General features: G+C 36.8%; 1 protein-coding gene across 1 annotated transcript in view; it reads left to right on the top strand.

Moving 5' to 3' along the window:
- Positions 1-12,996: 12,996 nt before the first annotated feature.
- LOC140241490 (atrial natriuretic peptide receptor 1-like) overlaps positions 12,997-14,573 on the top strand; it is a 98,010-nt gene continuing 96,433 nt past the window's right edge. The window contains exons 1-2 of the mRNA XM_072321219.1: positions 12,997-13,096; positions 13,905-14,573. Coding sequence (XP_072177320.1) covers positions 12,997-13,096; positions 13,905-14,573 — 769 coding nt within the window. The remainder of the gene's footprint in view (positions 13,097-13,904) is intronic.

The following is a 14,573-nucleotide window of genomic DNA, read 5'->3' as shown; positions in this document are numbered from 1 at the left end:
AGGATATTGTTGTACTTGCCAGTGAAATGCATCTCGTCCCTGAGGTTTGATAGCAACAAGATTTCAGTCAATTTGACTTCATATGTCATTTATGGTTTTTAGTGAGAAATCAAGAGAAAAATGTCAAGAATAATCATCACTTTTCCAAAATATCTTACCTTTAGCGTCACCTGTTCCTGTGCCTTTCTGTTACAGTTGTCATTTAGGATATTTGTGCAAAGTGTGTGTCATTATTTGGTAAGGCTAAAGCTAAAACCAAATGCAACAGGACGGAAAATGTGAGTTAAAGTATAAACATTGGTTAACACTAAAGAATTTGAGAAGCCCTTGAGAAATAGTCTATAGAAAAATATATATATATTATCTGTTTGGTTTAAAAAAAAAAAAAAAAAAAAAAAACAGAAATAGACCAGACACTTGTGCAATTTAGCATTGCTTGGGGGAAAAGAAAAAGATGGATAATAATACAGACATAATAATGCAAGATTGCAAAATGTTTTTTCAGTGTACAAGAGTGCTCCCATGGTAGCATAATATAATACATGTATGTGAGATTAGGATGGTGAAGCCATAATTTTAGATGTGGCTAGTTTAGGAAGTGGCACTACGCATTGTATTAAAGCAAATCAGAATGCTGCTGAACACTTTGCTTAGACTTGCATATTTGCAAGCAAATGAGCGAATGCATAAATTTCAGCAAGTGTTTGGAAGACATGCAACTATTCATGGGAAATACAAAGCAATTTAACTGAATGCAGCAATTCACCATGGTTTTTCTGTTGTTTGTTTTTGTTTTTTTGTTTCAGGAGTTACTGTTTGTTCCACAAACAAGCTTTATGTGCATTCAATAAAACAAATACGTTCAAAGTGAGTTGCTTGCCTTTTTGGGTTGTGTCCGTGTCATCAGTGCATAAGAAGTTACCATACATTGGGGTAAGGCAGTGAGGTGAGACCTCACCTCCCTGGGTAAGGTAACTAGGGCAAGTGGTTTGCTGCCTTTAATATAACGGTGTATACACACACATAATTATTATAATATATATTCACATTTATAGTTTGTATGTCTCACCTCATGTGACATCATTTATCAGCGCACTTGTAATATGCTATATACAAAGAAGACAGAAGCCAACAGTAGGCCGACATAATCAGCATCATACCACATATATATATATACAGTTAAACTCGCCTAAGTCGACATCGCATATGTCGAATAATCGCGCAAGTCGATAATTTTAAAAAGTCCCGATTTTTCCCCATTGACTTACGTGTATTAATTCACTCATAAGTCGAATTTTTTAAGTCGAATACTCGCTTAAGTCGATGAAATTCCAAGAACACTTTTACGGAAAAACCATTGAATTCACTGTGCCTAAGTCGAATAAGATTTTATTGTGTAATAAATCACTGTCAAAATCACGAGACGCCAGTTTTTGTTTACATACAGTATATACCAAAAGGAACTGCGTAAATAAGCATTAACGTTTCATTAATGCAAGCGGTTTCACCTGAATCGATAGTAACGCAAACTATATAACGATCGGGAAAATTAACGTTTGTAGCAACGATGAGTAACGATCCCTAGCGCAAATTAACGATGTTTCGTTAACATTAACGATAGGTAACACAAGAACTCACGCGAGATTTTGGTTTTGTAACGAGACCTGGTGAAAGGACGACGTAGCCCCTGCCGAGTGTAGCGATCTATGCCTTATATTTAGCGGCGTCTTTTCGCGAATCGAATCACGATTTCGCGAATGGTTAATTTGCGACCGGGGTCACCAAAAACGCAAGCCGGGCCACCAAAAAAAAAGCCGAATGTTTGCCTTCAGTTTTGGAAATGAAGCGGTAACAATCGGTTCCATAAGATGCTGAATAAATGTCAGATGTTTGCTCTTTTAATTTTGGAAATGAATAACGGTAATATTCGATTCCGTATAATACTAAAATAAATGTCGGATGTTTGCTTATACTTTTGGAATGTCAGAGATTTGATTTTGCGTTCGGAAATGAATAAGGATAAAAAAAAAGTATCGGAAGATGCTGAAATAAATGTCGAATGTTTGCTTTGACGTTCGGATATGAAAAATAATGATATTCAACTCCATACGATGATAAAATAAATGCCGGATGTTTACTTTTACGTTCGAAAGTAAATAACAATTACATTCAGCTCCGGAAGATGCTAAAGTAAATGTCGAATTATCCCCTTGACGTTCGGAAATGAATAACTATAATAATCAACTTCGTACGATGATGAAATAAATGTCGGATGTTTACTTTTACGTTCGAAAGTAAATAACATTAACATTCAGCTCCGGAAGATGCTAAAGTAAATGTCGAATTATCCCTTTGACGTTCGGAAATGAATAACAATAATAATCAACTTCGTACGACGATGAGATAAATGTCGGGTGTTTGCTTTTACTTTCGAAAGTAAATAGCAATAACATTCGGCTCCAGAAGATGCTAAAATAAATGTCAGATGATTGTTTTTAGGTTCGGAAGTGAATAGCAGTAATATTCTTCTCCATACGATGCTAAATAACTGTCAGATGTTTGCTTTTAAATTTCGAAATGAATAACAGTAACATTTAGCTGCGTTTGATGGTAAAGTTAATGTTTGATATTTGCTTTAACGTTCGGAAATGAATAACAATAGTATTCAACTCCGTCCGATGATAAAATGAATGTTTTATGTTTGCTTTTATGTTCGAAAGTAAATAGCAATAACATTCAGCTCCGGAAGATGCTAAAATAAATGTTGAATGTTTGCTTTGGCGTTCGGAAATGAATAACTATGGTATTCAACTCAGTACGATGATGAAATAATTGCCGAAAGTTCGCTTTTACATTCGAAAGTAAATAGCATGTAACATTCGACTCCTGAAGATGCCAAAATAAATGCCAGATGATTCATTACACTTTCTGAAGTGGACAGCAGTAACATTCGGCTCCTTACGATCATAAAATAAATGTCGGGTGTTTGCTTTTGAATTTGGAGATCGAATAACGGTAATATTCTGCTCCGTACGATGCTAAAATAAGTAACAGATTGTTTCTTTTACATTTGGAAATGATTAACGGTATCAATCGGCTCATTTAGATGATGAAATAAAAAGCGGATGTTTGCTTTCACGTTCGGAAATGAATAAGGATGATATTCAGCTCCGTAAGATCCTAGAATGAATGTCGGTTGCTTGTTTTTACATTTGAAAATGATTAACGGCAACATTCGGCTCCGGAAGGTGTTAAAATACTTGTAAATGGTGGATGATTGCTTTTACAATCAGAAATAAATAACGGTAACTTTCGGACCGAACGTAGGACCGATTTAGTTTTGCTTGTGTTTTTTTTTTTTTGTTTTTGTTTTTTGTTTTTTTTTTTGTTTGTTCGGGCCACCAAAAAATAAAAATCAATCATTTTGGGGCCACCAAAATAAAAGTTAGTGTGGAGCCCTGGCCTGCATCAATGTGGATAAAGTGTCTTGCTGAAGGGCAAATATCGGGCACACCGCTCCAGCTCTCGGCTCCAGAGTAGACAACATACATGTACATTATACATATGTACGTGTGGTGTAACTTTAAGTCGATTTTTTTCGACTTACGTACAAGTCGAAACTCGCCTAAGTCGATGTGTTTTGCTCAGTCCCGAGAAGATCGACTTATGCGAGTTTAACTGTATATACACACACACACACACACACACACACACACACACACACACACACACATATATATATATAGTGAGACTCTTAAAGCGCTCATTTCTACCTAAAAAAGATACTCAAGGCGCTATATAACAGAGTTCATATTGTGTCACGTTACAACAGTATCACAGAAAATAATAAGAACAATAAACCAACAAACAATATATACATACACATATACATACAGGTATACAATTGTCAATTTAACTTGAAAAGGTAGGTCATAAATATATATATATATATACATACATATATATAATGATAATGATATAAATCTTCTGAAATATTATCTCTGCACAAATCAATCATTTATTTTAACACAAAAATGTGATGTAACATCTCATCAATAGAAACCTATTGTGTATCATAAAAAAAATAGAAAAAGAAAGACATGGGTTCAGTTCCTGTATCATACATCCGAAATATAATAATCATACTTTGCCATCATTTTAAATATGAAATATATGTATAATGGTTTCAGTTATGTATGTGTGTGTGTGTGTGTGTGTGTGTATGTATGTATATATATATGTGTGTGTGTGTGTGTGTGTGTGTGTGTGTGTGTGTGTATTATACATAATATACACGCATGTATTCATAATGTATTCATAATGCATGCATTCATGATATGATCAAAAACCATTTAAAAGCAAAGCGATTTAACCTTTTTTTTTCATATGTAATTTATTATTTCCAGAAATGTTATGGAAATATCAGAGATAAAACTGCAGAAAACTTAATTTGTTAGGTTCCTGGACAAAGTTAATACTTCTGCCTGATTTTGTCATACTCGTGAAAATGGCGGGATGATGTCATAAGTGACGACAGAATGAAAAAGACACCAATGGCAGTTGCTTTAAGTACCGAAACCCGTTTAACGAGCTTTTGGGCGTTGGCTCTTCGTTGGATCAGCAGTATACCTCAGCGACAATAAGTACATGAATTACTAAAGTTTTCATGAAAATATGTTGGTATATGTGTATCTTGATATGTTTACATGCAGACATAATACATATGTATACTATAACGAGGTGCTCGAGCAGGCACTTGCTAAGATCTAATACTGATAACCTCTGGCAGACGTCCATGTGTAATTGCTGAGTTCGTTCGATCACAAAGCACGAGACGCGCCCGCCCGCCCAGGTTGTGATAATGTGACAGTGTATGATGCTTGAAAAAGACACCCACTGACTCCCTCTATAGACATGATTTCAACAGCTGGCGCTAGTATGGTTGGTATGCTGAGCCGTCAATGAACGCATCCCAGTACCAGAATGGACAGTTTAAATCACACTGATTTTTTTCCCTTTATTTCTTGCAGTAACCGGGAGTTACTTTGTATTATGAATTAAAATGAACGGTAGACAATAATCAAGTGATAGAATTCGGTAACAAGGAAGTATGAAATCCATGGGAAGTTATTTTCATTGTCCACCTACCTCAGGTTTATCTTCATTTCCATTTCTTTTTCCTTTCCCTTTGCCGTGTATAATTGCTGGTGGATTTAGGCCCATCTGGTATTCAATTGAAATTTTGAACAAGAACTATTCATACTTAGTACATTGTACATTAATATGAGCACAGATTGATGATGGAAGTTGCTCAGTTCGAAGCAAGTCTGCGGGGGGGGGGGGGGGGGGTGAAATCCCCCCCCCCCGCCCACGAAAGCAGATGCTGAAAAAGCCGTAAGTGGAGTATGTTTAAATTCACTCTATTCAAAATGTGATATTAATGTAAAGTTATTATCCTCGTCCGTCATGCTTGTGTATTCGAACAGCCCTGGCGCCAGGTATGTCAAAGGCATTTCGTAATCATTATATTCAGAATGCGAATCCATTAACACGAGAGTAACATGTCCTTCACCAACAAAGTCACGAGCTCTTCCATGTGTGGCATGAAAGACGAGCTAATTTGATTAAGCGAAATCATAGATTATAGAAAACTCCTCTGTCAGTCTCTCCCCCTCTCTCTCTCTCTCTCTATGATATAGGTCTAATATAATATATGTATATATATATATATATATATATATATATATATATATATATATATATATATATATATGTATATATTATATACATGTATATACACACATATACATATATATACATATTTACATGTGTGTATATATACATGTATATACATATAACTATAGATACACACATAGTGTGTCTGTTCTGGTGTGGATGTGTGTGTGTGTGTGTGTGTGTGATGGAGACAAATCATTTATGATCATTGGCAGTAGCCCCATTTCCAATTGGTGAGTCAAATGCTTTGAACATTTGCCACGGTCATATATTTCACGGACGCGGTGACATTTTATGACAAAGGGTCATTATTGGGCTTATTAGAAAGGTAAAATTCCTCGAAGAATAGAGCCCACTTATCAGATTTGTCTCTTAAAGGATATGCGAAAGGAGGATGTGGATGTACCAAGAAAAAGGAAAAGAAACCCGAAGAATTCTGGCAGCTAATATCTTGCTCTCTGGACCCGGATACTCGAAAGTACCAGATCTTTTTGCATGTAAAGTATTTTTATGCGGTTGTTTTGGGGTGGGTTTTTTTTTTTTCTTTTTTGTGTGTGTGTATGTGTGTGAAGAAGGGTAACCTTGGTATGCTTTTAGTCGCGTTTGGTTAATAATTAGTTCTTAATCTGAGCATTCCTTGATAGTCATCATGGACTCTGGTTCCGTCATTGTCACTTTGCCATTTTTGGAATCTACAAAATCGACCCGTCTCCCCAACATAGCATCAGTGTTACGTAACATAACTAGCGATTAAACGGTATTTGCACTGAGAGAGGCGCAGATACAGTACATAGGACAGCCCATACACCATATACACACTCGTATATGGCATGAAACGTGTCTGTTTAACTGCCAAGATGGGTATACGATCAACCCATCACGCACTGAGAGTCAACCTAGTGATTAGCTACACAAACATGACTATCCGCTAAAAAGAGACTGAATGAGTATTGTATAGCGTGATTTCGTATCGGTAACTCGTTCGGTTACATTGTGTTTGTTGACTTCGTGGGAGAAAACCGTAAGGTACCAAGCAAATAAAATGTTGTACATGTATCTGACATAGATAATGTGTTAGCTAATAATCAGCATATCTATAGTCACACTACAAAAATTCACATCGAGTAACCTATTTTGGCTCAAGGTAAAAAGAGCAACAGATAATCATTCTGATAATGATCCAACATTGTTCAACAACATAACCAAATTGGTCAATGGACCCTTTATAACGAGGCAGCCGTCTCACGCTCAACCAATGTCTACAAATTCGAATGAAAGATGGTGCACACTAGCTCTTTGGACTCTTTGCGTCAAATGAAATAAAATCATACTCAATGTAGCAATGATTAATTTTATACAAATATTCTGGGTAAATCAGAAATGAACCAACTACGGAACTAATATAGTAAAGATTTTAAGTGAACAATCAAATCATGTTGACATTGGTTGAACTTGTATAGAACCAATCATGTATAAAAATAGATTTAATCAGCATCGTTTGAAATAAACTTGTAAGAGCACTCAGTAGTTTCAAATGTTTGATAACTTCGGTGTGCCTTCGGTGTGTAAAAGTTATCATTATGTTGGTAGTTAAACTATACTTATCAGTGTTTTGATTTCGAGTATGATTTTTAATTTCTGTGTTCGCGTAAAAAAAAAAAACCTCGCAAACTTCTATTTTGAATTTAGAGTCAAGATGAAGCTACAGCAAAGAAAAGTCAAGTTGACATTTTTTATTCATCTATTCGTTCCAAGAATAGAACGCACATCATGCCGCTATATTGTCACAATAGGCAATGCTGCCGATAAGGTTGAAGGTATACTCCCGTATTTTGTGTTATTCCTAGAAAAGGGGCATAATTTGATAATATCGGGGGGGGGGCATCTTTTTTAGCTGTCACTTGCTGCCTGCATGGTCCTATCTTTCCAAAGCAAGGAATCTATTATCGGTTGATTAGCTTTTGTATCCGTTGGCTTATTAATTTATTCTTCCGTCTATAATATGTCCATTTGTCAATCCATCTATCTTCATAGCTAGCCATTTTAAGTTTTATTAATCTAAGAGAATGAATGCCTCTTCCTTTTGCAAGTTACTGCACTTTTTTTCATGCTTATACGAACATGCTGGGAATACAGTATTTTCATTTTCCAAGTATGGGAAAGATTGTCGGAGAGAAAAAAAAAACAACAAATCTATTCATATAATAGGAGGTTTGCTGGTACACTCTAAAAACACAAATGTTGAATAAGCATTTAAAAGGGCCGAGGAGTGACAACATTTTCAAAGTGTTGATTTTCCTGCTAGATTCAACATTTAAAATGTTATTTTAAAAGTTGGATGCAACACTTCAAAAATGCTGTCACTCCTCGGCCCTTTTAAATGTTGATTCAACATTTGCGTTTTTAGAGTGTATTACCTCTATAATCCATCCATCCCTTCATACTCAGTTGTCTAAATCTCTCCATTCTTTCCTTCATTCATCTTCATGTAGATAGCTTTTGCATATAGCTGACTATCCTATCCTTCCTTATCTCCGCCGTCTTTCTAATCCTGGTTCTTACAAATTTTACACTCACTTTGATTCGGTGACAGTAATACCTGGTGATGACACTTATCCGTAGCTGTGACGGAGATCTATCAAATCGTGTTTATCGCCATACGACAGACTTAATTCTTCCGTGAACAACTCACTCACGCACACACTTCAATGACCTCCATAACGATATTCTTTGTATATTGAAGACAAAAGCTATAAATCCCACGTAAGCTCTCCGAATACGTGTATCGTTATTTTGTATTTGAACTTCCAAAAAGGAAAGAGAGTTGTTCTTGTTCCCCTGCCATCACATTCTTATTTTAATGTAAGCCATATATAATCAAATAGTGCATCTGGCCTTCCTTGTCTATGTTCACAGATTTAGTTTCTCTTCGTTTACCTGTCAGTAAAATATCGGATATTGTTTGAGTGAAACGATTATTCGAGACAACTCAATTTGTCATGTCACCAATAATCACTTTATTATTTTTTGTCACCTGTTTCTTCTTCTCAACTTATTAATGTTGAAGGCTTCACTGTGCAACCCTGTATTTACTGTGACGTGTTCAACACAGACGTCTAACACACCTACGTCACAATGTTTTTATGTTGTCGGTGTTATTGTTTTTTCATCCATCAACGTATTAAAACTCCATCCTTACTAAGTACGACGAGGAAGTTTACCATCAGCTTCATTGCATTATTAGTGTTAAAGCACTCACAATCTATGACTCGATAGCGATTGAGTCTCATTTCAGTGGGATGAAAGAACTCCCACGTTTGTAGATTTATTTTGATCTCCTGTTAGCGCGCAAACCAATCAAGTTTTGATTTCATTTCCTATCGCATAAAGATTCATTTTGTGTGTTTTCTAGGAAAAATAATTATTAGACTTATTCATAAACATAGTGCATAAAGACACATATCAACGTATTATACAGTATTGATACTTAATCGGTCTGAATTCAACATTTGCGACATGTGCGATGGCGATATAAATCGCTTTTGCTCCCCGTGTTTGTTCTGTTAAGTTAATATGTCAGTATTGTTTATGTTTCTGTATTTGTATATATATATATATATATATATATATATATATATATATATATATATATATATATATATACATATATATATATAGGCCTATGTGTGTGTGTGTGTGTGTGAGTTTGGAAGTAAAATTAAACTGCAGATTTGCGTGCAAACCAAAGGGAGACGTTTGTGAGTTGATACCACCGTCACCTCGTCGAAGTTGAAGATTTATTGATATAGCACTGTTCTATTTCGAACACGAACATCTGGGTCTGACGGAAAATCGAACAGTCACAATATGCTGTTTGTTAAATGGTTATAATATGCTTCTTCAATATACAGAAATAATTATATTGGTCTACTTGTTTGTGATTATTTTGCCCATCACATGATGTATCACGTTCTTATACGATTTGTGAAAGGAGCTGAGGGGTTATTGATGTAATTGCTTATGATATAAAACAGTACTGTTGAAAATGTCCTCTTTCAGCTGTAACTTCAACTACATGTATAAGGAAAACTTCAGTAGTCACAAGAATGGAGTGCAAACATATCGTGTTAGACCAAAGGAAGGATATTGATGGTAGAGAATATCATACTGCATGAGCTTCAGATTCAATGGTGACAATAGGTGTTACGTCTTGATGTTGAAAGACGGAGAGATGTCTCGAGTCAGCGAGAGATATCTTACTCACTTTTCCTGCATCGCTCTAAGATTAGAGTAATACCGAAAGGAGGCATCATGGTCTCCGTCAACGTCATAGAGTCAGATAACGATGCTAACCATAGTGTGTGTCTGAAAGCAGGCGAAAGACATTCACTTACTGTAGCCTTTGACGACACTATATTTATCCCGTGAACTTCAGGTTAAATGAAGTGAGATGAAAGAAATCATTATTATACCTGATCTTTGGTTCAAACCCACAACAATTAGAGCGAGATGTCGCTGGCCAAACCTGTAAAGAAGTACGAATCTCGCTATCTTTGATCCTATTGTTTGATCACGACCAGCCTTTGTTATCAGAAAGCACAGTGTAAAACTTGATGGCAGAAGGTCTTAAGAGAGAGAGAGAAAAAAAAAGCACTACAGATCTCTTCCAGTATCAATTCACTCTGTTCACTCTTACACACTTAACTTCCAGATCGCTTGTTGTGCCATACGTTTGTATATGACATGATGTCGGCATGAGGTGCGGATACGTTATTGTGGATTGTTACTACATTTACTTGGATATGTTATGAATAATCTAGTTATGGTACATTAAAATTTCATACACCAATATGTCATGTCTAATTTTCTATTTGCGCTTTCCGCTGACGCCGGTTGCGTTTTGATTAAAAAAGTATTGAAGGGTCACATGTTTAGTTTGATACAGCATGATAATACCGAGACTATTTTCATCTGATTAAAAAAAAGGTTAGTCTCTAACACCAGGACCGGATTGTGTATGATACAGTTCAACTAATAATTCATTTTCATCGTTGTGGTTCATAGATGTATTGGTGAAATGAGACATATCAAAAAAGAAGAAATATGAATCTTCGTCGATTATAAACAATTAATCGGTAATGAATTAGAACACAAGATCCTAAGAACAGTAAAATAAAATGGAACAAGGTCATCATGGGTAGCGGTTTGATCCGACATGCAGCAACACATGTATATCTCTTAGTATTTGTATTTATTTGTTTGTTTTTCACTGTCAGTATCTCTGAAAAATCGTGACACGTAACCGCGTAGGCCTATGTATATAACTGCCATCACCAATGATATAAAGGGCCACATTCTACATGTATTGTCTTTTTAGTGGGTCTCTCCATTTTTCGATGTTTTGCGTATCATTATATCGTCTTTATCATTTCAGTCAGTCAATTTTCATTACAACATATTTGTTACCCCAAGGTTCCACAATTATATTTGTCTCAATTTACTTTGTTTTGATTATGCGACCTAGCTTATTCTCTGTTTTCAAAGAAAGTGAAATGTTTATGTTCTTTTCAAAAAATGAAATAAAGTTTGAATTGAATTGAATTGAAAATAGAGTCGCGTAATACCGGGAGATTGTTTGTCTCTAGGCGTTGCCATTAAAAAACAATAACAAAGCACTACCCCCTGTGAATAAACCATAATGCTTGATACTGAAGGCTTTTTGCTATCAGCTTGAAACCCTTGAGTGGCCTTCCGAAGAGGTATATACACAACGTTGTATAGTGAAGGTAGCCGACATCGCATCGGCAGTTCTGACAATTTAAATGGTAATCTCATTAAGAGATGACCTTGATTCCACGTGAATTAGTGAATGGATCACGTTCTATCCAAGTTTAAAAGGATCATGTACATGACTCATCTGAAAATGATTGTATCGGCTCAAATTTTTGGCGAAGGAGAATTGTATCTTTTTTTTTTTAGATAAATTCATTTTCATCTAAAGATGTTCCGACGTTTGACTATGAAACGCATTTTGAGAATACATTTTTGCATTGTGAATGATTGTCAATTATTCTATACAGAAGGCCAGGATTTTCTCTGCGATATATTGATCAATGAGGCAAGCTGCTTCATCCAATCAGAAAGGAAGTGCCCATTCCAGCTGTCATGACTGTGGGCAAATCAGGTGATCCGTACAAGGGAACGACCTTTGAAATTGATCAAAATTACCATTGTCAACAGTCTTGTTTGTTTGTTTGTTTGTTTGTTGTATTTTTAGCCTACAGGCGTGCGATGAGACAGCCAAACGTCTGATCTCGATTTAAGATCTACCCATTTCATTTGAGTTGAGCACGCATGTGTACAAAAACCATTGGAGTATGTGTTGGAGAAGTATTTTTCTATCTGATTACACTGGCTGTATCTGAATTCACTTATCAATTTGCCGAAGCGAACGAATTGCTCCGTTTACACTTTCATTCCACATGTTTACGCAGCAAAGTTGCCATCGAAATCTCAATGAAGGATCTGAGGACTATGCAATCCATCTTGTTGAGATAAGCTCCTGTATGTGCACTTCAGTTGTTTGATAATAGTTGGAAGTACTCTTGTGTTGTTGTTTTTTTGTACGTGGATGTGTATGGGTTAAGCTATGAACATTTCACATGTTCAGGACATTAACACAGATCTGAGATGAATCAAGAAATTGTATTGATACGATGAGCTAATGTCTGAAGAACATTAGGTCTTTGCTAGTACAAACAACTACTCGACAGTTTGGGATTGCATTAACTCCACGCTTCATATCTTTTGTGATACCAAGATTCTAAGTGAAATTGCTACTCATCGAGATGCAATAATCCGTATTAAAAAAAGAAAAAGAGTATCTTAATGTCAGAAAATGCTCTCTAAAATTTTGATTGTCTCAAGAAATCTATGAAAGACGAACACCCTAAAATATGGCTGCAAATGATATATTGATTATGTTTTGTTCTTTTTTTTTTTGCAAACATGTTATGAAAATAGGTTAACGCATGCAGTCCCCGACGGTAGAACGAACTTGAACTCACTGTCTTTTGTTTGAATCCGTAATCAAATCTAATATCAATATAAAACTGGCGGATTTTCGGTGTTTATCTATTTTTCTCTTGCACTATATTTCGAAATTCATCTCAAATACCTACTACTAACTACAATTGAGGATAGTAGGAATATCAAATTATTTCATTGTGAATATTATCACATATAGCTGTTTTCTCCAACATGTTATCTATTGTTAATAAGTTAACATGCACATCCCTGGAGCGATGGCGCAACGTGGTTTTCAGCTACTACTATGCCCACAATGCACTGGTGGTGCATCGTAAGGTAAGTCACTGACCGACACGTTCAGTTGCAGTGCCCCACTCCTCTCCGCACGCACCAACACCCTGTTTAAATGGGAAAAAAAAAAACCTGAGCTGTGCAGTTATTCCCTACGTCGGACAAATCGCACGCACGACGAGAATCTGAACGGAGCTCCAGACAGCCTGCTCACTTGGTAGCCCCAGGGCAGACATAGATGTATCCTAGCCTGGCTAACTTTGTCATCAGCAAGAAGTAATGACAGCCGAATGATGGAGTGATTGTTTTCTGTAAAAGAGCAAATCGAACCTTCCAGTAACTAGCGCTGGGTTCGTTCTTTTACTTAGTGATCCAAGTCGTAGCAGACGATTTAGTCGCGATGTCGAAAACATGGACAACGTCTCACGAGCAACAACAGGCTAGTCCGGTGGGAAAATGCCATTTTTCCGGTCTTTCGTCACGGTGAACTTGTCGGCTTCTCATGCCAGAGATTCACATAACGCAGTGAGCTGCATGATATAAACCTTACAGGACGCTCCAAAGAATGGTCGATGGGGAACATCGCATGAAAACAGGGTACGAGATGAGAATGTTTGCGGAAATGGAATGGATTTGTATCTCAATGTCGCGCCAACTTTACAAGACGGCAGTAACGATAAACGGAATATCATTGGAAGAGACTTTACATCCCGATGGTTGAAATCATGACTGCCGTACGATATTTTGAATTATTTCTCACCACTCATCTTTCAATATGCATCATTGTCAATCACATCGGAGTGTAGTTGGAAGTTTTTGTCAACTCTTCAACTGGTTGTGTTCTGGAGGGACGTATGTCGTGTTTATCTATTTGATATTTCTTGTGCAATTTTCATCTGGTTATAATTTTACTCTAGGCCTTATGTTACCATGGAATTCATCAGATTCGGAAGCTTATCCCTTTTTAGGTGTACGTTCCATTGGAGCTGCGGTACTTGCCAAACAAGACATAGATCTGTCGGGACTTGTCGGTGAAAACACGATCGACTTCATGATGGAAAACACAGACTGTCGGTCCATCGATGCCAGTGGTCAGGCGGTCGAATTAAAACTGACTCAGAAAGTCGATGCCTTTATCGGACCTCCATGTCCTATCCCCTGTCTTAATGTGGCTCATCTCACGAGCTACTGGCAGGCACCCATGACATCATGGTTCTGTGCGACTATTACCGACGGCGAGAACGAGAACCTCGACGACATCCACGGCACTCTTTCGCGAACCTACCCTACAATCTTCCAGATGGCAAGAGCGATGCTGGCTACCATGGATGGATTCAAGTGGGACGTTTTCTCTCTTATTGCCCCTGCTGATGGTATATACCATGAACTGTCTCGCAAAGTCGAGTTACTGATGGACAAGCGTGGAAAGTCCGTGACGAGTGTGGAAGTTTACCATCGGCCTCTGACTCTAGACAATGCCACAAGCATCCTGCGACGGATCAAAGAAGTCTCGAGAA

The sequence above is a fragment of the Diadema setosum genome, chromosome 18 (assembly GCF_964275005.1).
Source record: "Diadema setosum chromosome 18, eeDiaSeto1, whole genome shotgun sequence".
NCBI lineage: Eukaryota > Metazoa > Echinodermata > Echinoidea > Diadematoida > Diadematidae > Diadema > Diadema setosum.
This window is presented reverse-complemented; position numbering and strand designations above follow the sequence as displayed.